Source organism: Tamandua tetradactyla, chromosome 21, assembly GCF_023851605.1.
Source record: "Tamandua tetradactyla isolate mTamTet1 chromosome 21, mTamTet1.pri, whole genome shotgun sequence".
Lineage (NCBI taxonomy): Eukaryota > Metazoa > Chordata > Mammalia > Pilosa > Myrmecophagidae > Tamandua > Tamandua tetradactyla.
In genome coordinates this window covers 61,171,158-61,192,086 of record NC_135347.1, presented here as the reverse complement: position 1 = coordinate 61,192,086, position 20,929 = coordinate 61,171,158, and the positions used below count along the sequence as shown (strand labels likewise).

The 20,929-nt window shown below is 37.7% G+C and overlaps 1 protein-coding gene across 2 annotated transcripts in view; it reads left to right on the top strand.

The window, feature by feature from the left end:
* MCCC2 (methylcrotonyl-CoA carboxylase subunit 2) overlaps nucleotides 1-20,929 on the top strand; it is a 128,475-nt gene that overhangs the window by 66,723 nt on the left and 40,823 nt on the right. For both annotated transcript variants that reach the window (XM_077139511.1, XM_077139510.1), the window contains 2 exons: nucleotides 8,522-8,635; nucleotides 18,322-18,386. In XM_077139511.1, coding sequence (XP_076995626.1) covers nucleotides 8,522-8,635; nucleotides 18,322-18,386 — 179 coding nt within the window. The remainder of the gene's footprint in view (nucleotides 1-8,521; nucleotides 8,636-18,321; nucleotides 18,387-20,929) is intronic.

Below are 20,929 nucleotides of genomic sequence, written 5' to 3'. Positions count from 1 at the left end.
GTTGCTCTTACTTTTTTAATAACTTTATTGAGATGTAATTACAATTTACCCACTTAAAATATATAATTCATTGGGTTTTAGAATATACATAGTTATGTAAATCATCACAGAAAATTTTAGAAAATTTTCATCACCTCCAAAAGAAACCCTGTATCCATTAGCAGTTATTCCCCATTTCCACCCAATTTCCCTAGTGGTAAGCGACCACTAATTTTCCTTCGGCTTCTAAGGGTTTGGCTTTTCTGGACATTTCCTATAAATGGAATCATATAACATGTAGCCTTTTCTGACTGGTTTCTTTCACTTAGCATAATGCTTTGAAGGTTCATGCATGGTTGGCCCTTGTATTTATTTTTCTTTTTTTTTTTTGCATGGGCAGGTACCAGGAATTGAATCTGGGTCTCCAGCATGGCAGTCGTGAATTCTGCCACTGAGTCACTGTTACACCGCCCTAGTCCTTGTTTTTTTTAAGCACCGTCTGGGTGGTACAGAATTCTGTTTGTGGTCTATCTCCTATCTCTTCAATAGATGGTCAGTTTTCAGATTCACTATATTGAAGAACAACAACAAAAAAAGTACTTCTCAACAGTTTGTCTCAAGTCTTCAGATTTCCTTCAGTTTTGATGACTTAAGATGGTCTTTGATCCTCTTGCTGCAGAATATATTACCCAAAACTTAGCAGTTTAAAGCAAAGCAAATTTATTGTTCAGTGGTACAATGCTTGCCTTCCATGCAGGAGACTGGGTTTGGTTCCTGGGCCAAGCACCCCCCCCCCCCAAAAAAAAAACAAAACACATTTATTATTGACTTAAGAAGAAATAGATAACCTCAACAAACCAATCACAAGGAAAAAAATTGAATTAGTCATGAAGAAGTTCCCAAAAAGAAAAGTTCAGGACCAGATGACTTCACAGGTGAGTTCTACCAAATATTCAAGAAAGAATTAGCACCAATCCTGCTCAAATTCTTCAAAAAAATTGAAGACGAGGGAAGGCTACCTAACTCATTCTATGAAGCCAATATCAGCCTCATACCAGAGCCAAAAATATTACGAGAAAAGAAAATTACAGACCAATCTCTCTAATCAATATAGATGCAAAAATCCTCAACAAAATTCTTGCAAATCAAATCTAGCACCCATTAAAAGAATTATACACCATGACCAAGTAGGATTCATCCCAGGTATGCAAGGATGGTTCTACATTAAAAAAAATCAATTAATGTAATACACCATATCAACAAATCAAAGTAGAAAAACCACATGATCATCTCGATTGATGCAGAAAAGGCATTTGACAAAATTCAACATCCCTTCTTATTAAAAACACTTCAAAGAATAGGGATAGAAGGGAACTTCCTCAACATAATAAAGGGAATATATGAAAAACCCACAGCTAACATCATCCTCAGTGGGGAAAAACTGAAAACTTTGCCCCTAAGATCAGGAACAAGAGAAGATTGTCCACTGTCGCCATTGTTATTCAGCATTGTTATCCAACATTGTTTGGAAGTTCTAGCCAGAGCAATTAGACAAGAAAAAGAAATACAAGGCATCAAAATTGGAAAGGAAGAAGTAAAACTCTCACTGTTTGCAGATGATATATATCGAAAACCCTGAAAAATCTACAGCAAAACTACTAGAGCTAATAAATGAGTACAGCAAAGTGGCAGGTTACAAAATCAACACTCAGAAATCTGTAGTGTTTCTATACACTAGTAATGAACGATCTGAGGGGGAAATCAAGAAAAGAAATTCCATTTACAATTGCAACCAAAGAATAAAAATATTTAGGAATAAATTTAACTAAGGATACAAAAGACCTATACAAAGAAAACTACAAGAAATTTCTAAAAGAAATCACAGAAGACCTAAATAAATGAAAGGGCATACCATATTTATGGATTGGAAGACTAAACATAGTTAAAATGTCAGTTCTACCTAAATTGATTTTATGGATTCAATTGGAAGTGAATGAACTTGGAGAATTTCACTTAATAACAGAGACCATCAGGAGATAGAAATACAGTAGATATTGGGTAATTGGAGCTGAAGGAATACAGATTGTGCAACAGGACTGATTGTAAAAATTCAGAAATGGATAGCACAATACTACCTAATTGTAATACAATAATGTTAGATCACTGAATGAAACTGAATGTGAGAATGATGGAGGAGGCCTGGGGGCACAAATGAAATCAGAAGGAAAAACAGACAATCAAGACTAAAATGGTATAATCTAGGAATGCCTAGAGTGTATAATGATAGTGACTACATAAGGAAATTTAGAAATGTTTCTGCATGAGGAAGAACAAAAGAATGTCAGTAATGCAGGGTGTTGAAAATAGATGGTAATTAGTATTTTAAAACTTTAACTTATGTGTGAGACTAAAGCAAAAAATGTTTATTTGGTACAAAATTTATATTTTGATTAGTGCAGTTCTTGATATAACTTATGTGGACAGCTTAATTGAACACCATAAGTACATGGAACCTTGAGTAGGACATGAGATTTTGTAGGTTTGTCCAGAGTGAAGCCCCGATAAATAAATCCCAGAGTGATTTGAACAGTGAATAAAAATGTTTTCCTGAAGTACCTTTGGGGAAATAGCGAGAAAGGGGGGAAAATTCAACTTCCCCATGTGGAGAATTCTTTTTTTTTTTTTTTTTTAGAAATCATTACATTCTACACATGCACTCAGTAATTCTTAGTATCATCACATAGATGTATGATCATCATTTCTTAGTACATTTGCATCGATTTAGGAAAAGAACTAGCAAAACAGCAGAAAAAGATATAGAATGTTAATATAGAGAAGAGAATTAAAATAATAATACTAATAATATATATATATATAAAAAGGAAAAAGAAAAAACAAAAACAAAAGATACAAACACACAAACAAACAAACAAAAAACCATATTTCAGGTGCAGCTTCATTCAGTGTTCCAACCTAGTTACATTACACTTAGGTATTATTGTGCTGTCCATTTTTGAGTTTTTGTATCTAGTCCTGTTGCACAGTCTGTATCCCTTCAGCTCCAATTACCCATTATCTTACCCTGTTTCTAACTCCTGCTGGTCTCTGTTACCAATGATATATTCCAAGCTGATTCTCGAATGTCGGTTCACATCAGTGGGACCATACAGTATTTGTCCTTTAGTTTTGGGCTAGACTCACTCAGCATAATGTTCTCGAGGTCCATCCATGTTATTACGTGCTTCATAAGTTTAGTCTGTCTTAAAGCTGCATAATATTCCATCGTAGGTATACGCCACAGTTTGTTTAGCCACTTGTCTGTTGATGGACATTTTGGCTGTTTCCATCTCTTTGCAGTTGTAGATAATGCTGCTATAAACTCTGGTGTGCAAATGTCCGTGTGTGTCTTTGCCCTTAAGTCCTTTGAGTAGATACCTAGCAGTGGTATTGCTGGGTCGTAATCCATTCTGCCATTCTATGTCTTTTGATTGGGAAATTCAGTCCATTAACTTTTAGTGTTATTACTGTTTGGATAATATCTTCCTCTACCATTTTGGCTTTTGTATTATATATATCATATCTGATTTTCCTTCTTTCTACACTTTACTCCATACCTCTCTCTTCTGTCTTTTCGTATCTGACTCTAGTGCTCCCTTTAGTATTTCTTGCAGAGCTGGTCTCTTGGTCACAAATTCTCTCAGTGACTTTTTGTCTATAAATGTTTTAATTTCTCCTTCATTTTTGAAGGACAATTTTGCTGGATATAGGAGTCTTGGTTGGCAGTTTTTCTCTTTTAGTGATTTAAATATATCATCCCACTGTCTTCTAGCTTCCATGGTTTCTGCTGAGAAATCTACACATAGTCTTATCGGGTTTCCCTTGTATGTGACAGATTGTTTTTCTCTTGCTGCTTTCAAGATCCTCTCTTTCTCTTTGACCTCTGACATTCTAACTAGTAAATGTCTTGGAGAACGCCTATTTGGGTCTATTCTCTTTGGGGTGCGCTGCACTTCTTGGATCTGTATATTTAGGTCTTTCATAAGAGTTGGGAAATTTTCAGTGATAATTTCTTCCATTAGTTTTTCTCCTCCTTTTCCCTTCTCTTCTCCTTCTGGGACACCCACAACACGTATATTTGTGCGCTTCATATTGTCATTCAGTTCCCTGATCCCCTGCTCAAGTTTTTCCATTCTTTTCCCTATAGTTTCTGTTTCTTTTTGGAATTCAGTTGTTCCATCCTCCAGTTCACTAATTGTAGCTTCTGTCTCTTTAGATCTACCATTGTAGGTATCCATTGTTTTTTCCATTTTATCTTCTTTGCCCTTCACTCCCACAAGTTCTGTGATTTGTTTTTTCAGATTTTCTATTTCTTCTTTTTGTTCAGCCCATATCTTCTTCATGTCCTCCCTCAATTTATTGATTTGGTTTTTGAAGAGTTTTTCCATTTCTGTTCGTATATTCAGCATTAGTTGTCTCAGCTCCTGTATCTCATTTGAACTATTGGTTTGTTCCTTTGATTGGGCCATATCTTCAATTTTCCGAGCGTCATCCATTATTTTCTGCTGGTGTCTGGGCATTTGATCAGATTTCCCTGGGTGTGGGACCCTGCTGGTTGAAAGGTTTTTCTGTGGAATCTCTGGGCTCTGTTTTTCTTTTCCTGACCAGTAGGTGGCGCTTGTGGCCCTCGTCTGTCTGCACGGCAGTCGGCCCGGGAAACCGCGCATGGAGGCGGGGGTCGCTGGCCGTGGCTTGGGGGAGTGCCGGTCCAAATTGCCCAGCTGGCCCGAGACGCCAAGCGTGACGGGAGGGCCCCGCTATCCAATGTTCCCAGTCAGACCGGGGAGCCACGTGCGTGGAGGGGACCCCAGTCGCCAGCCGCCCCAGCCGGGAAAACGTGCACCCCTCGGGTATCTCACCGCAGTGGATTCTCCCTACCCGTTCAGCCGTTCCAGAATGGGGTACGCTGTCTTTTTGGTCTCTGTCGTGACTCCGGGAGCTGTTTCGTATTGTTTCTGTTTCTTTAGTTGCTTTTCTGGAGGAGGAACTAAGACCCGTGCGTCTTACTAAGCCGCCATCTTCTCCGGAAGTGCCCATGTGGAGAATTCTTGATACTCTAACAAGCAGTGGGGACAAAGAGAACATAGGCTGAGCCCTCAGTCTTGGGGTTTGTTCATATGAAACTTAACCCCTCAAAGGATAGAATAAGCCTACATAAAATTAGGCCTAAGAGTTACCCCCAAGAGAAACTCTTGTTGCTCAGATGTGGTCTCTCAGCCAATGTGACAAACAAACTCACTGCCCTCACTTCTCTACATTGGACATGACTCCCAGGGATGTGGATCTTCCTGGCAGCATGGGACAGAAATCCTAGAATGAGCAGGGATTCAGCATCAAGAGATTGAGAAAACCTTCTTGACCAAAAGGGGAAAGAGAGAAATGAGACAAAGTGTCAGTGGCCGAGAGATTTCAGAGTCGAGAGGTTATCCTGGAGGTTATTCTTAACACATTATATAAATATCCCCTTTTTAGTTAAAGTTTAATGGAGAGGCTGGAAGCAACTGCCTGAAAATGTAGAGCTGTGTTCCAGTAGCCATGTTTCTTGAAGATGATTGTATAATGATACAGCTTTTGCAGTGTGACTGTGTGGTTGTGAAAACCTTGTGTCTGATGCTTCTTTTATCTACCTTATTGACAGATGAGTAAAACATATGGATAAAAAATAAATAAATAATAGAAGAACAAGTGTTAAATTTAGTAGATTGAAATGGTAGTAATCAATGAAAGGGAGGGGTAAGGGGTATGGTATGTATGAATTTTTTTCTTTTTACTTCTTTTTCTGAATTGATGCAAGTGTTCTAAGAAATGATCATGATGATGAATATATAACTATTTGATGATAATTGTGAGTTATTGATTATGTACCAAGAATGGAATGATCATGTGGTAAGAATGTTCGTGTTTGTATGTTGTTATGTTTAAAAAAAAATAAAACACACATTTATTATATCACAGTTCTCTGAGCTGGGGATATGGACCTGGCTTTATGGGCCGGTTCCTCTCCCTCTGGGTCTCTCCCAAAGCTGACTGGGAGTTGTCACTTTCTCACTCACACTTGTGGCTGTTGGCAGATTCAGTTCCGTGTGGACCACGAGCTGGAGGCCACCCTCCTCTCCTTCCCGTATGGCCTTCGATAGAGCGTCTCAGAACATGTCAGCTGTCTTCATCAGCACAAAAAGTGAGAGGGCTGGAGAGTGCCAGATAGAGAGAAAGGGCTATTATCAAGAGGGTGGCCATAGTCTTTTGTAACCTTGTCACAGAAATGACATCCCACCATTGTGTGTTCTGTTTGTCACTAGGTCACCTCACTCTCCAGGGAGACAGTTATACTAGGACTTGAATGCTTTCACGAGTCTGGCATTTTTGAGGACCATTTCAGAAGTCTGCCTACCACTATCTCTTGTTGTTTTGAGAGCTTAGGTTTTATAATGTATTTGCTGTGCCAGAGAAGTGAACAGTTGATTTTGGATGCAGAGGAAGTGTGAAGAAAACACATCTGAAGTGCACTTAGGTAAAATTCCCTGAAGTGGATATGTCAGTAATTTGTCAGCTGTTTACTTGTGGGACTCTACTAAATTTGATAGGTTTTTTTTCTCTCTTCTAAGCTGGTAGATGGCATTTTAATTTAATTACTCTCATTTTTGTCTTACTACAGTTTGACAAAATAAGTGCGCATTCTTTGTCTTCCCAACTCCCCACCCCGAAGCCTCTATCTTGGTCTTTGAATACTGGCTGACAGTTGCTACTTCCTTCTCTCTTTTTCTCTCTAGTTGTTTTCATGGAATTTTGCTATAACTGTATTTTTCTTTCGGTCTTATTTTTGAAAATTGTTCCCTTTGCGATTCTTGCATCATTGCGACTCTTTAAGTTCTCTCTCTCTATTTTTTTGGTATTGAAACAGTTTGAATGATACCTTGTTACCCTTTTCTCTATACCTCTAATATAGAGAAAAGGGTAACAAGATGAAATTGTGTACTTTGTTTTCTACAGAATCTTTTTTTTTTTTTTTGGCCTAAATAAAAGCCCATTAAATATTTCAAGCATGCAGAAAGTATGGAGACCAATAAAACAGTATACGGCTATCTGGTACTCAGATTTAATGTGTTAACATTTTATTTTGTTACTTTAGACTCAGAGTTTTAAAATAACTTACTTATGCATTTAAGTATTTAACAATTCAAAATGTTTTATTGATGAACATTTAAGTTATTTGCAGACTTTTGTTAACATAAATCACTGCTAAGAAGAATGTTTTCTTATGCTTATTGGTAGGAGTTTTTCTAGCCATCAATACCTTTAAAACAAATTCTGGGTTATTGACAAACAAAACAATAAGTGGTAAACTCTTCTGAAATATGTTGACAAAAAATGTTGCCGCCATTTTTTTTTTTTTTTTAAATTAGAGGAGTTTTGGGTTTCCAGGACAATTATATGTAAAATAAAGGATTCCCATACACCAGCCCTCCACCAACACCTTGCATTGGTGTGGAACATTTGTTAAATTGATGATAACGTTTTTTAAAATAATTATATTTTTTGTTGTTGTTTTGTAGCCATTTCTAATAACATACATGAAAGTGTTAGTTAGGAAAAACATTTTTTGAGACAGCCCATTTAGATGGAAAAATGTTCACTTATGCCTCTTTTCATTTTTACTTTCATGTTAGTGTGGCATGCTTTTTAAAAGAGCAGATATTTGCATGACTATATGTAAAACTTTTGGAATGTTAGAGTAGTAACAGAAACTGCTTTCATATGATTTATGTTTTTTATGATATTCATGACATACTTCTCCTAATTTTCGTTGGTGATATTTATTCCTACCTGGAGATATTCAGCCAAATCCATATTCATTATTCTTTGTGCCATACTAATCTCCAAACAAGAATTAAAAAACAGATTATAATGGGAAATTTGAAACATAGGCAAAAGTAGAGAAAATACTACTATGAATCCCTGTGAATTGATCACCCAGTTTCAACACATTAAGGATGCTTTTGAGCAAGATTTTTAGCCCCAATATTAACACTGATTTTATATTTAGAAAGTATTATATGCAAGGTGACCCAAAAAAATAACCAAACTTATTTGGAGAATTAGTCTTATGAGATAAGTGGTGATTGTTTAGAGTACTTATTCTTAGATTTTTAATGTATTCTTTTATACAATTTTGCTGAATTGAGGATGTTCTATGGGCTTCCTGCTTCCGTTAGTGACTGAGTCTAATTGTCTGATGAGCCCAGCTTTTCCTCTGACAGTTATATTGTCCATAAACTTTGTAAAAGTGTGACAAAAGCCCTTCAAAATGCTTTGATGAAAGTTCTAAAATGTTTACAAATATTTAGCGGACTCTATTTTTAAAATGAAGTCCAGGCACCAACTGGTGATGTCCCTTAGTCATTGAAATATGTGTGAACTGGAGCTGGAGATGATATAGTCACCATTTCCACTGCACCTCATGGTTTACCGTGTGCTTGCATTCCAGATTGCGATTGTCATGGGCTCCTGTACGGCTGGCGGTGCTTACGTGCCTGCGATGGCTGATGAAAACATCATTGTGCGCAAACAGGGCACCATTTTCCTGGCAGGACCTCCCTTGGTAAGAACATAAGCTCTTTTTTTTTTAAGAACATAAGCTCTTGATTGTGATTTAGAACGTTCTATGCTGATCTGTTGGGTCACGTCATCATTCCTAATTTTCAGAACAAGTACTGATAGAGAGGCATAATGAACTTTAAATTTTGATCATCTGCCTTCATAATTAGAATATGATGTTGTTAAATAAGGAAGGGGAAGTTGTTAAAAAAATTATTTTTATTGACAAATCTTCACACGCATGAAGTCCATACATGGTGTACAGTCAGTGGCTTACATTATCCTCACGTGGTTGTGTATTCATCACCATGATCATTTTTTAGAACATTTGCATCACTCCAGAAAAAGAAATAAAAAGAAAAAAGAAAAAAACTCATATGTGCCATACCCCTTACCCTTCCTTCTCATTGACCAGTAGTGTTTCTGTCTACCCAATTTATTTTACACCTTATCCCCCCCATTATTTATTTTTTTATTCATATTAGTTACTCATCTGTCCATACCCTGGATAAAAGGAGCATCAGAGACAAGGTTTTCAAAATCACACTGTCACATTGTAAAAGCCATATCATTATACAATCATTTTCAAGAATGAAGGCTACTGTAACTGTAATACAATAATGTTAGAGCACTGAATGACGCTCAATGTGAGAATGATAGAGGGAGGAGGCCTGGGGCACAAATGAAATCAGAAGGAAAGATAGATGATAAAGACCGAGATGGTATAATCTAGGAATGCCTGGAGTATATATTGATAGTGACTAAATGTACAAATTTAAAAATGTTTTTGCATAAGGAAGAGCAAAGGAATGTCAATACTGCAGGGTATTGAAAATAGATGGTAATTAATATTTTAAAACTTTAATTTATATGTGAGACTAAAGCAAAGAAATGCTTATTTGGTGCAAAATGTATATTTTGACTAGTGCATTTCCTAATATAACTTATGTAGACAGCTTAATTGAATACCATAAGTACATGGAACCTTGAGTAGGGCATGAAATTCTGTAGTCTGTAGTGATGCCTTGATAAATCCCAGAGTCATTTGGACAGTGAATAAAAAAGTATTTGCAAAGTCCCCTTGGGGGAATGGTGAGAAAGGGGGAAAATTCAACTTCCCCACATTGAACATTCTTGTTATTCTCACAAGCAGTGGAGACAACCAAAATAATAGGCTGAGCCCCCAATCTTGGGGTTTGTTCATATGAAACTTAACTCTGCAAAGGATAGGCTAAGCCTATTTAAAATTAGGCCTAAGAGTCAACCCCAAGAGAACCTCTTTTGTTGCTCAGATGTGGCCTCTCTCTCCCAGCCAACACAACAAGCAAACTCACTGCCCTCCTCTCTACATGGGACATGACTCCCAGGGGTATGGATGTTCCTGGCAATGTGGGACAGAAATCCTAGAATGAGCTGGGACTCAGCATCAAGGGACTGAGAAAACCTTCTTGACCAAAAGGGGGAAGAAAGAAATGAGACAAAATAAAGCGTCAATGGCTGAGAGATTCCAAACAGAGTTGAGAGGTTATCCTGGAGGTTATTCTTACACAATAAATAGATATCACCTTTTTAGTTTAAGTGTAATGAAGAGGCTGGTGGAAACTGCCTGAAAATATACAGCTGTGCTCCAGTAGCCAGGTTTCTTGAAGATACAATGATATAGTTTTCATAATGTGACTGTGTGATTGTGAAAAGGTTGTGTCTGATGCTCTTTTTTTATCTACCTTATCACCAGACAAGTAAAACATATGAATTAAAAATAAATAAATAATAGGGGGAGGAAATGTTAAAATAAATTTAGTAGATTGAAATGCTAGTAATCAATGATAGGGTGTGGTAAGGGGTATGGTATGTATGAATTTTTTTGTTTTCTTTTTATTTCTTTTTCTGAATTGATGCAAATGTTCTAAGAAATGATGAATATGCAACTATGTGATAAAAAAGAATGTTCATATTGTATGTTGATTGGTTTTATTAATAAAAATTAAAAAAAAAGAATCAAGGCTACTGAAAACCAGAAGGAAGGGGAAATTTTAAAGAAAAGGGGCAGTTCCTTAGTATGTTGGGTTTTCAATGTCTAACTTGCCTCACTGTGTATAGGAAACCTGAAGATTATGGGAACTTTATTAGAGGTCATAGAGATAAGTGATATAATCTGACCAAATACATTTAAATTTTGATGAATATTTTAAGTATATCTCAAAGTATCATTCTTCCTTTTCTTTTTTAATAGATTTTATTTTTCAGAGAAGTTTTAGGTTGACAGAAAAATTGAGCCAGCAGTACAGAGAGTTCTCATATACCCTCTTGTTATGGTTTAGTAGCTGCTGGAATGTGATATACCAGAAACAGAACGGCTTTTAAAAGGGGGAATTTATTAGTAATTTTATAAATTTAGAATTTAATAATAAATTCTAAGGCTGTGAAAATGTCCCAGCTACAATAAGGCTGTAGAAATGTCCAATCTAAGGCATTCAGGGAAAGATACCTTGTTTCAAGAAGGCTGATGAAGTTCATGGTTTCCTCTGTTAACTGTAAAGGCACATGGCAAACATGGCACCGTCTGCTCATTTTCTCTCCAGGCTTCTTCTTTCATGAAGCTTCCTCAGGGGCTTCTTCATCTCCAAAGGTCTCTGGCTGCATGGGCTCTGTGGCTCTTTCCAAAATTGTTCCTTCTTAAAGGGCTCAGTAAGCAACCCTACCTTGAATGGGTGGAGACACACCTCCATGGAAATCATCTTCTCAAAAGTTACCACTTACAATTGGGTGAGTCACATCTCCATGGGAACAGTAAAAAAAAACACCCAGCCAGCAATATTGAATGAGGATTAAAGGACATGACTTTTTTGGGGTCCACCACAGATTCAAGCCAGCACATTCCACCCTTTGGACACCCAAAGGACATGTTCTTTCCAAATGCAAAAATACATTCATTACATAACAATATCAGAAAGCCTTAAACTATTTCAGTAACAATACAAATACAAGGTTAAAACACTACAAAATGTCATCAAAGTCAGCTATAGGCATGGTCTGTTCTAAGGCAGAACTCTCTTCTGGCTGTGAACCTATAAAGTTTACAAGTTATTTGTTGCCAGCATACAAAGGAGGAATAGTCATAGGATCTATATCCCCATTTCCACAGGGAGAAATTGGAAGGAACACAGGGGTCACTGGACCCGAGCAGTTTCAAAAACCTGCAGGGCAAACTCCATTAGATTTTGAAGTCTGAAAGTCATTTATCTTTAGGGCTTTAGAAAGCAGCAGTCCCACCCTTTCCAACAGCCTACGCAGTGTCCCACCTCTCTCAGAATGTAACCTTGGGGGACATTGGGGAGACCACCTTTTTCTTGGCTCCACCCTCTCCAAGCATCGGGGCTGCACCCAGGCTTTCTGCTTTCTCTGGGACGCACGCTCAACCCCTCCATGTGGTGGCAGCCAGGGTCTCCCCAAACCCCAAGGAATGTGCTTCACCCTCTCCAAGGCCTAAGGTGGCCTGACTCTTCCAAGGCCCATCCTCTGCCTTCAGGGCAAACTTACCCTCTCCATGCACTTGGGAGGGTCCACTCTCCTGGCCCGAGGCTTCTTGACTTTAGATTTCAGCTCCCATAGTTCTGCCTCTGAAGTTGTTTTTCCTTCACATTGTCCCTTTTCTGGGCCCCCCCGTCCAGACTGGCAGGAACTCCATTTATATAGTTCCCACAGCACTCTTGTTGGCTTCCTATGTAGTAAGCAAAGATCATTCCCCTCATGGTGGAAGGAGTTTCCACAGATCCTTCCTGGATAACTCCATCTTCAGTCCTGAATCTGCAATGGCTGACTGGTTCCACATTTGGCCAAATCTTCACATGGGACACCATTCCCTGGGGTCTCCCTTCCTGGAAACCCAGAATTTTCCATAACATCAGTTTCTGGTTTCTTTGTACCCAAGAGTTCAGTCTCAGCTTATCTCTTTCCTGTTGCCTTTTGCTATAAGCTGCAAGGAAAAACCAGGCTGTGCTTTCCACATTTAATGTGAAAATCTCTTCTGCTAAATACCCAAGTTCATGACTTTTTAAAATATGCCTTCCAGCCAAAGCCACTGGTCAATTTTGCCAGATTATCTACCATTTTAAAACAAGTATTGCCTTCCTCTCAGTTTGCAATAACCATACCTCATTTCTGTCTAAGGCCTCACCATAGATATCTTTAGAGTCCACATTTCAACCAGCAGTCTCTTCAAAGCATTCTAGGCTTTCTCTATCAAGCTCCTCTCAACTCTTCCAGAATCTTTCCCTTATCCATTTAAAAAGCCATTCCAACCTATTTGGTATTTTCAGACTGCAGCAACAGCACCCTACCTCTCTGGTACCAAAATCTGTTCTAATTTGCCAGCTTCCAGAATATGATATACGAGGAACAGAATGGCTTTTAATTTTAAAAGGGGGAATTTATTAAGTTGCAAGTCAATAGTTCTAAGGCAATGAAAATGTTCCAACTAAAGCAAGGCTATAGAAATGTCTAATCTAAAGCATGCAAGAAAAGATACCTTGGTTCAAGAAGGCCAATGAAGTTCAGGGTTTCTCTCTCAACTGGGAAGACATGTGGCGAACATGGCAGCATCTGCTAGCTTTCTCTCCTGGCTTCTTGTTTCATGAAGCTCCCCCAAGGGCATTTTCATTCTTCATTGCCAAAGGTCTCTGGCTTCATGGGCTGTGTGGCTTTTCCAAAACTTTTCCCTCTTAAAGGGCTCCATAATCAACCCCACCATGAATGGGTGGAGACACATCTCCATGAAAATCATCTAATCAAAAGTTACCTCCCGCAATTGAGCGAGTCACATCTCCATGGGAACAATAAAAAAAAAAACCTCCCAGCCAGCAATATTGAATGAGGATTAAAGGACATGGCTTTTCTGGGGTCCACCACAGATTCAAATCAGCATACCCCTCCACCCCTGCACACAGTTTCCCCTATTATTAACATTTTCCATTAGCATGGTACATGTGTTACACTGAATGAACCAATATTGATACATTATTATTATCTAAAGTCCAAGGCTTGGATTAGGGTTCATTTTTTTTGTGTTATATAGTTTTGAGAAATTTGTAATGTCATGTATCCACAACTACAGTATCATACAGAATAGTTTGACTGCCCATGCTCCATGTGTTCACCCTCCACCTTCCTGCCTCAGGCCCTTGGTAACCATGGACTTTTTACCATTTCTGTAGTGTTGCTATTTCCAGATGTCATATCGTTGAAGTCATTAAAGTATGTAGCCTTTTTCATACTGGCTTCTTTCACAGCAATATGCATTTAAGATTCCTATGTCTTTTCATGGCTTGGTAGCTTATTTTTTAAAACTTTTTTTTATAGTGAAATATAACATATGTAAAGAAGAACAATGCTTTTCAAAGTACATTTTAACAAGTAATTACAGAATAGATTTCAAAGTTTGATATGGGTTACCATTCCACATTTTCAGGTTTTTCCTTCTAGCTGTTCCAAAACGCTAGCAGTTGAAAGAAATGTCATTATGGTGTTTCAGTAGTTATACTTGTTTGTTAAATCCTATCTTCTCCTTTGATCCTTCTCCCAACCTATAGGGGGTCTTTGGGCTATGCCCAGTCTTTCTTTTCATGTTGAAAAGGGATGTCAATGATATATTGGCTAGGGGGATGGAATTAGTTGATATTCTCGGAGAGGCTGGCCTCTGGGTTTCAGGATTTATCTGGCCTAGGAACCCAGGTTTCTAGAAAACAAACTTAGTACATGAAAGTTTTATAGAGTCTCAGAGCCATATGTGTTCTTGAGGGTTAACAGGAATGATGTTGGTTGGTTTGGCAGACATTGGCAATTAGCAATATGTAGCTGAAGCTTGCATAAGAGTAGCCTCCAGAATACCTCTGGACTCCATTTGAACCCTCTTAGTCACTGATACCTTATTTTGTTACATTTCTTTTCTCCCTTTTAGTCCAGAAGGCGTTGTCCATCCCCCGGTGCCAGGGCCAGGCTCAACCCTAGTTGTCATTTCCCTTGTTGTCAGGAATACTTTCACCCCTAATGTCAAGTTATAGCTATGCAATGCATATTTAGCCATAAAAAGGAATGAAGTTCTGATATATATTATACAGAATGGATGAACCTTAAAAACAGTAGGCACATAAGGACAAATATTATATTTCCATTCATATGAAATGTCCCAAATAGGCAAATTCATAGAGAAATGAAGTAGATTAGTGGTTGCTAGGGGCTGGAGGAAAAGAAAAATAGACAATGAGCTGATGGGTACATATATTTTTAAACATAACAATATACAAACACAAACGTTGTTACCATATGATCATTTCATTCTTGGCACTTAAACAGTAACTCACAATATCATCACATAGTTGTATATTCATCATCACAATCACCTCTCAGGATTGCATCAATCCAGAAAAAGAAATAAAAGAAAAAACTTTGTATATACCATATCCCCTCTCCGTCCCCGTCACTGATCACCAGCATTTCAATCTAAAATTTATTTTAACATTTGTTCCCCCTATTATTTATTTATTTTTAATCCATATGTTTTACTTAGCTGTCGATAAGGTAGATAAAAGGAGCATCACACACAAGGTGTTCACAATCATGGTGCTTCTTTTTGGGGTAATGAAATATTCTGAAATTTAGGTAATGGTGATGATTACATAACCTTGTGAATATAATAAAAACCACTGAATTATACATCTTAAAATGGTGAATTTTATGATATGTGAATTGTATGATATGTGATTTGGGTATCAATTTAAAAAAAGTTGTTTGCTCTAAGTCTGTCAAAGGATATTGTCTTTGGTTTTGGAATACTAATAAAAGCTTATAAAAAAGCATATATATAAAAAAGAGCTAACCTTGTGACTGATGCCCCTTTATTCAATGCGTGTTTAGATGAGTAGAATAATAGAGTACCTAGAGATAGAAGTTAGAGAAGAAGAAGCGGTTACAGAACATGTACAGAATTGTTACTGAGATTGAACTTAAATGTTTGGGAATGGATAGAGGTGATGGTCACTTGTTTTTGGGATTGTAAGAAATAGTAACATATATAGGTGTATATGATTAATGGATATTAATAAGACAAGGTTTTGAAGGAGTTTTTGTTCTGCCTTTTGTTTATCTTCTGTTTTATCTTTTTACTAGGTGGAACAAGCTGTTTTATTTTAATTCTCTCTTTGGCTTTTATCATTTTTGCATCTATCACATTATCAAGCATGTAGTGGGTGTTTAATAAATACTAAGTGATAATGAACCCTTATTTTTTTCCATCTATTTTAGTCAGTGCCTGAAAATAAATACGGTATGTCAGTTGTTTATTCCTTTTTTATAATTTTAAATATCCAGACACTTATATATCCAGATATTTTTATATTTTAAATATCCAGACACTTATGATAACTAAATTAGTTATCATCTGGATTTGCTGCTATTTTACGCTGATTGTTTTTTTGGAAAGAAAAACAAGAATTTAGTTCTGGGGGTGGAGTAATTGGAGATGAAAATTTTAATTACCTCTCCCTGTGGGAACAATATTTAATTTAAGGTAGAACTTCTGATGTAGGGAAAATAAATCATTTCTATGCTGTGTTTTAGATTAATGCTCATTATTGTAATAAAATCTTTTCCTGTTTGAAGAGAAATAAACATAGTAGTCAACCCAAAGAAGTGAGAATCAATAAGCAGTTCCAAAGGGATCAGGATGGCATTTAGCACTAAATTATTTTTCTTTCTGTTTCCAGTTAGACTTTCTCAGGCTATAATTATGCCATTGTTAATTTATTACTTGAGGTTTCTTTGTTTTTGACCGTATCTTCTGAATCTTAGATGCAGGTAATCTTGGAGGTTTTTTCTGTACCTTAAAGATATTACAATTTGTGATAGTAACTGGAATTTTTCAGCTTAGGTGATCATTAATCGAGATGATGAGAAGTCTTTAATTCGATACACATTTATTGAGTATTCAGCAATAACTAAGTCATAGTTCCTGCATTCAAGGAGCTCACGGTACAGGAGAGAAGACAGAGGGACACCCAGTGCATGGTAATACAGTCTGTCAGGTGTCATTTGGGAGGATGAGCTGGCATTGCTTTATTAATAGCATAGGGTGTCATTAGTGATGGGGAGGTTTGGGGGTGTCAGGGAAAGCTGCAAACAACAGGTGACTTGAGGTGCAGATTGAAAGGTAAGTAGGGAGAAGAAGAAGGGATAACAGGTTGTAGGAGCAGCATCTACAGAGATGCAAAGGCTTCCACGTGTGTGTTGAGGCGCATGGTGTAGTGGAAAGAAGGTAGGCTTTTGGGTCAGTAGCTCCTGGGTTCAAATCAGGCTCCATTGTTTGCTCAGGTGTTTTGGCATGTTCCTTAATGGGTTGAGGTTCAGTTTCTTCATTTGTAGACTGGAAATATTATCTGAGTTTGCTGGGTGGACAGATTGAGAAAACCTATGCTCTTTAGCTCTTGGATGAGTGGTAGGTATAGTCAGGCTAACGATGTGCATGCTAGAAAGCTTTTTTATTATCTCACAATAGGCAGATATCACTGATGACCTTTTTTTTTCAATCTACTTAATTTATTTTAACATTTCTTCCCCTTATTATTTATTTTTAATCCATATGTTTTACTTGTCTGTCATTAAGGTACACAAAAGGAGCATCAGACACAAGGTTTTCACAATCACACAGTCACATTGCGAAAGCTATATATTATACAATCATCTTCAAGAAACATGGCTACTGGAACACAGCTCTACATTTCAGGCAGTTCCCTCCAGCCTCTCTATTACACTTTAACTCAAAAAGGCTTAGCCTATCCTTTGCAGAGTTAAGTTTCATATGAACAAACCCCAAGATTGGGGGCTCAGCCTATTGCTTTGGTTGTCTCCACTGCTTGTGAGAATAACAAGAATGTTCAATGTGGGGAAGTTGAATTTTCCCCCTTTCTCACCATTCCCCCAAGGGGATTTTGCAAATACTTTTTTATTCACTGTCCAAATCACTCTGGGATTTATGAAGGCATCACTCTAGACAAACCTTTAAAATCTCATGCCCTACTCAGGGTTCCATGTACTTATAGTGTTCAATTAAACTGTCCACATAAGTTATATTAGGAAATGCACTAGTCACAATATAAATTTTGTACCAAATAAACATTTTTTTGCTTTAGTCTCACACAAAAGTTAAAGTTTTAAAATATTAATTAGCATTTATTTTCAACACCCTGAAGTATTGACATTCCTTTGCTCTTCCTTATGCAAAAACATTTTTAAATTTGTACATTTAGTCAGTGTTATTATACACTCCAGGCATTCCAAGATTATACCATCTCAGTCTTGACTATCTATCTTTCCTTCTGATTTCATTTGTGCCCCAGGCCTCCTCCCTCTATCATTCTCACATTCAGCTTCATTCAGTGTTCTAACATTATTGTATTACAGTTAGGTAGTATTGTGCTGTCCATTTCTGAATTTTATAGTCAGTCCCGTTGCACAGTCTGTATTCCTTCAGCTCCAATACTGATGACCTGTTAAAAATTATTTTATTAGAACAGTTGTAGATTTACAGAAAAATCGTGCCGAAACTACAGAGTTCCCATATATATCCCCACCTGTTTTCCATACTATTCTCCTTTTGCAGTAGTGTGGCATCACTGCTGATTTTTATCCTTCCTGTAGGTTAAAGCAGCAACCGGAGAAGAGGTGTCGGCTGAGGATCTTGGAGGTGCTGATCTTCACTGCAGGTGAAGCAGAAGCCCATTTCCAGAGTTGACTAGAGTTTGATTTGTTTCCAAAAGTTTTAAATTATTTTTTCCCAGGTGCTAAACTTGTCAGGACAAACCGCAGTTTTATTTGCTCTCCATCTGCTGTTTTAGAGTTCGCTTCTTTATACTGTAGAGCTGCATTTCCAAGCTAGAGGGTTAGCTTTCCTGTTTTAGCCCAAGAGGACTGGAGAGACGAGCTTCTTATTTATTTGACAAATATTCATTGAACATCTGTTGTGTACTAGACACTCTTGTAGGTGCTGGAGATAAGACAACATACAGGATGGACACTATATTTGCTCTCCAGAGCTTACATTCTAGTTAGGTAGACGGGCAATAAGCAAATAATTACAAAAAATCGAATATATGTATGTGATAAGGCCTACAAAGAAGAAGTTTTAGGGAGAGGGTACAGAAAGTGGATGTAGCTATGTGGTATACTGGCAAATGTTTAACCACTGATTTTCTGGGGGAGGAGAAAAAAAACCTTGTTTGTGATGTTTGCCACTTTCTCTGGTACAAATTATCCCACATGGCGGTTTTCAGGCTCCCAGCATGACATCACTGAATATGGAATCCAAGAGATACACACAGTCATCTTTGTGGGACATGTGTGAGCTAACTACAGCACACCCCTGGGCTAGGGTCCTACAGCAGAAATGCCATCTACCTCCAAGGGTTTTATGGTGACTAAATGAGATGATATATGTAAAATATATCATCTTTTTTTTTTCAAAGTGTCATGAGATTTATTGGTACATATTAAATCAAGAATCATTTATTATGAATATTTGTCCTGTCCTATAACAGGCACTCAAAACATTTTAATGGTCTGCATAACTTTATTTTAATTCTAGAGCTAAAAACTGTAGCCCACAAAACAGTTATTAACTGTTTATGTAAATCTAATATTAGAGAAAAAACATATCTTTTAAATAGTACCTACTGTAAGTAAAGACCCATAAATGTTAACCACCATAATTATTATTATTTATCATCATCATTGGCCATTAAAGCTTTTCAACTTCTTAAAGCCAAAGGGGGAAACATCAACGTGTTTTAAACAGAGCTTGTGTTATCTTCAGATATTTCATTGAAAAAAAATAATCCCTCTGGCTGCTAAATGGAGAAAGCTTGGAGGATTGACAGCACTCTTAATTGGTGAACAGATTGGGTGATTTTATCCGTAGCATAGATGAGAGTGGCTTAGATAGTGTGACAGGTAGTGAAGGTAGAGGAGAGGGAACAGATTTGAGCTCTATTTTAGAGGTGAAATTGAGAGAGTTACTGACAGATTTCATTTAAAGGTTAGAGAAAAGTGAGGTGACAAGTATGATGACATGAAATGATTTTATTTCTTGAGATTGGAAAGACTAGAGAAGGAGCAGCTTTGGAGTTGGGGCAAGGGGATCAGGCATTCCTTTTGGACCTGATAAGTTGAAGATGCTTGTGACACATCCAGGCAGAGATGCTGAGTTGGTAGTTGACCGTAACTCTAGAGCTGGGTGGGGATCTGGGCTGGAGATCTTTATTTGGGGGTCACCAGCAGTGAAGTGAAGTTTAACCTAGGTTTGGAAGGTTTCTCCTGGGGTGACTGTAGATAGAGAAGAGGGCCAGAACCATGCCTGGAGGAACCCAAACTGAAGCGGCAAGTACATGCAATCATCGAACTCGGTGATCTTTTTCTCTGCCAAACCAGAAACCAAGGAGGCAGGCAGCTCTGGGAGGATCCCCATAGGTGGAAGAAGGAAGAGATGTAATAGCATTTCACCTTTTCTATCAGGGAACACTGCCATGGCATTTGAATAATTATTTAAGGGACATTTGCTTTAGTTTCTCCTCTGTTCTTTCTCATTGAGCGCTTAACTGTGGGTAGATTGTACCAGGTGTTAAGCACAACAGGGATTTATACTTTAATTAGACAGATAAGAGAATTAAATGAATGAGCTAAAATACAATTACAAAATAAATTACTTAGTATGCTTCCACTTTTACAACTAAAGGTTGAGGGAAGTAGGATTAAAGGAATGAATAAAGGAGTTGGAATTGAGATAGAGAAAAGCTTAGAAGAAGGACCTGAGTTACTGGATGAGTTTGAGCATAGTGCTTGTTAGTTCAGGTGAGCAGGACTGCATGGGCAGACAGAGCATTGGCGAACAGGTGCCACTTCCTGATCCTTGTAAAGAGATTAACCTGGCTGGAGTGGATATGAGGGTGCAGGTAGAGTGGGGTGAGTTAGGGGACCAGGACAGAGTGGGGGTACCTTTGTTTGTAGGAGCTTCATCAGGGGAAGGAGATGAAGACAGTATTAGAGGAATATTAGCTTAAGGTTTTTTTGGACTGTTTTAAAAAAGTAACCCAGTGCCCTTAAAAGCTGTTAACAGGATATCAAATTAGAAGTGTAGGCTCTGGAATTCATCTTCCAGTTGCCTCACTTATTAAAGTCCCTGTGACTAACAAACTACTTAGCCTTCCTGAGCCTCATTTCATGTGTAGAATGAAGAAGATACAAATAGTATCTA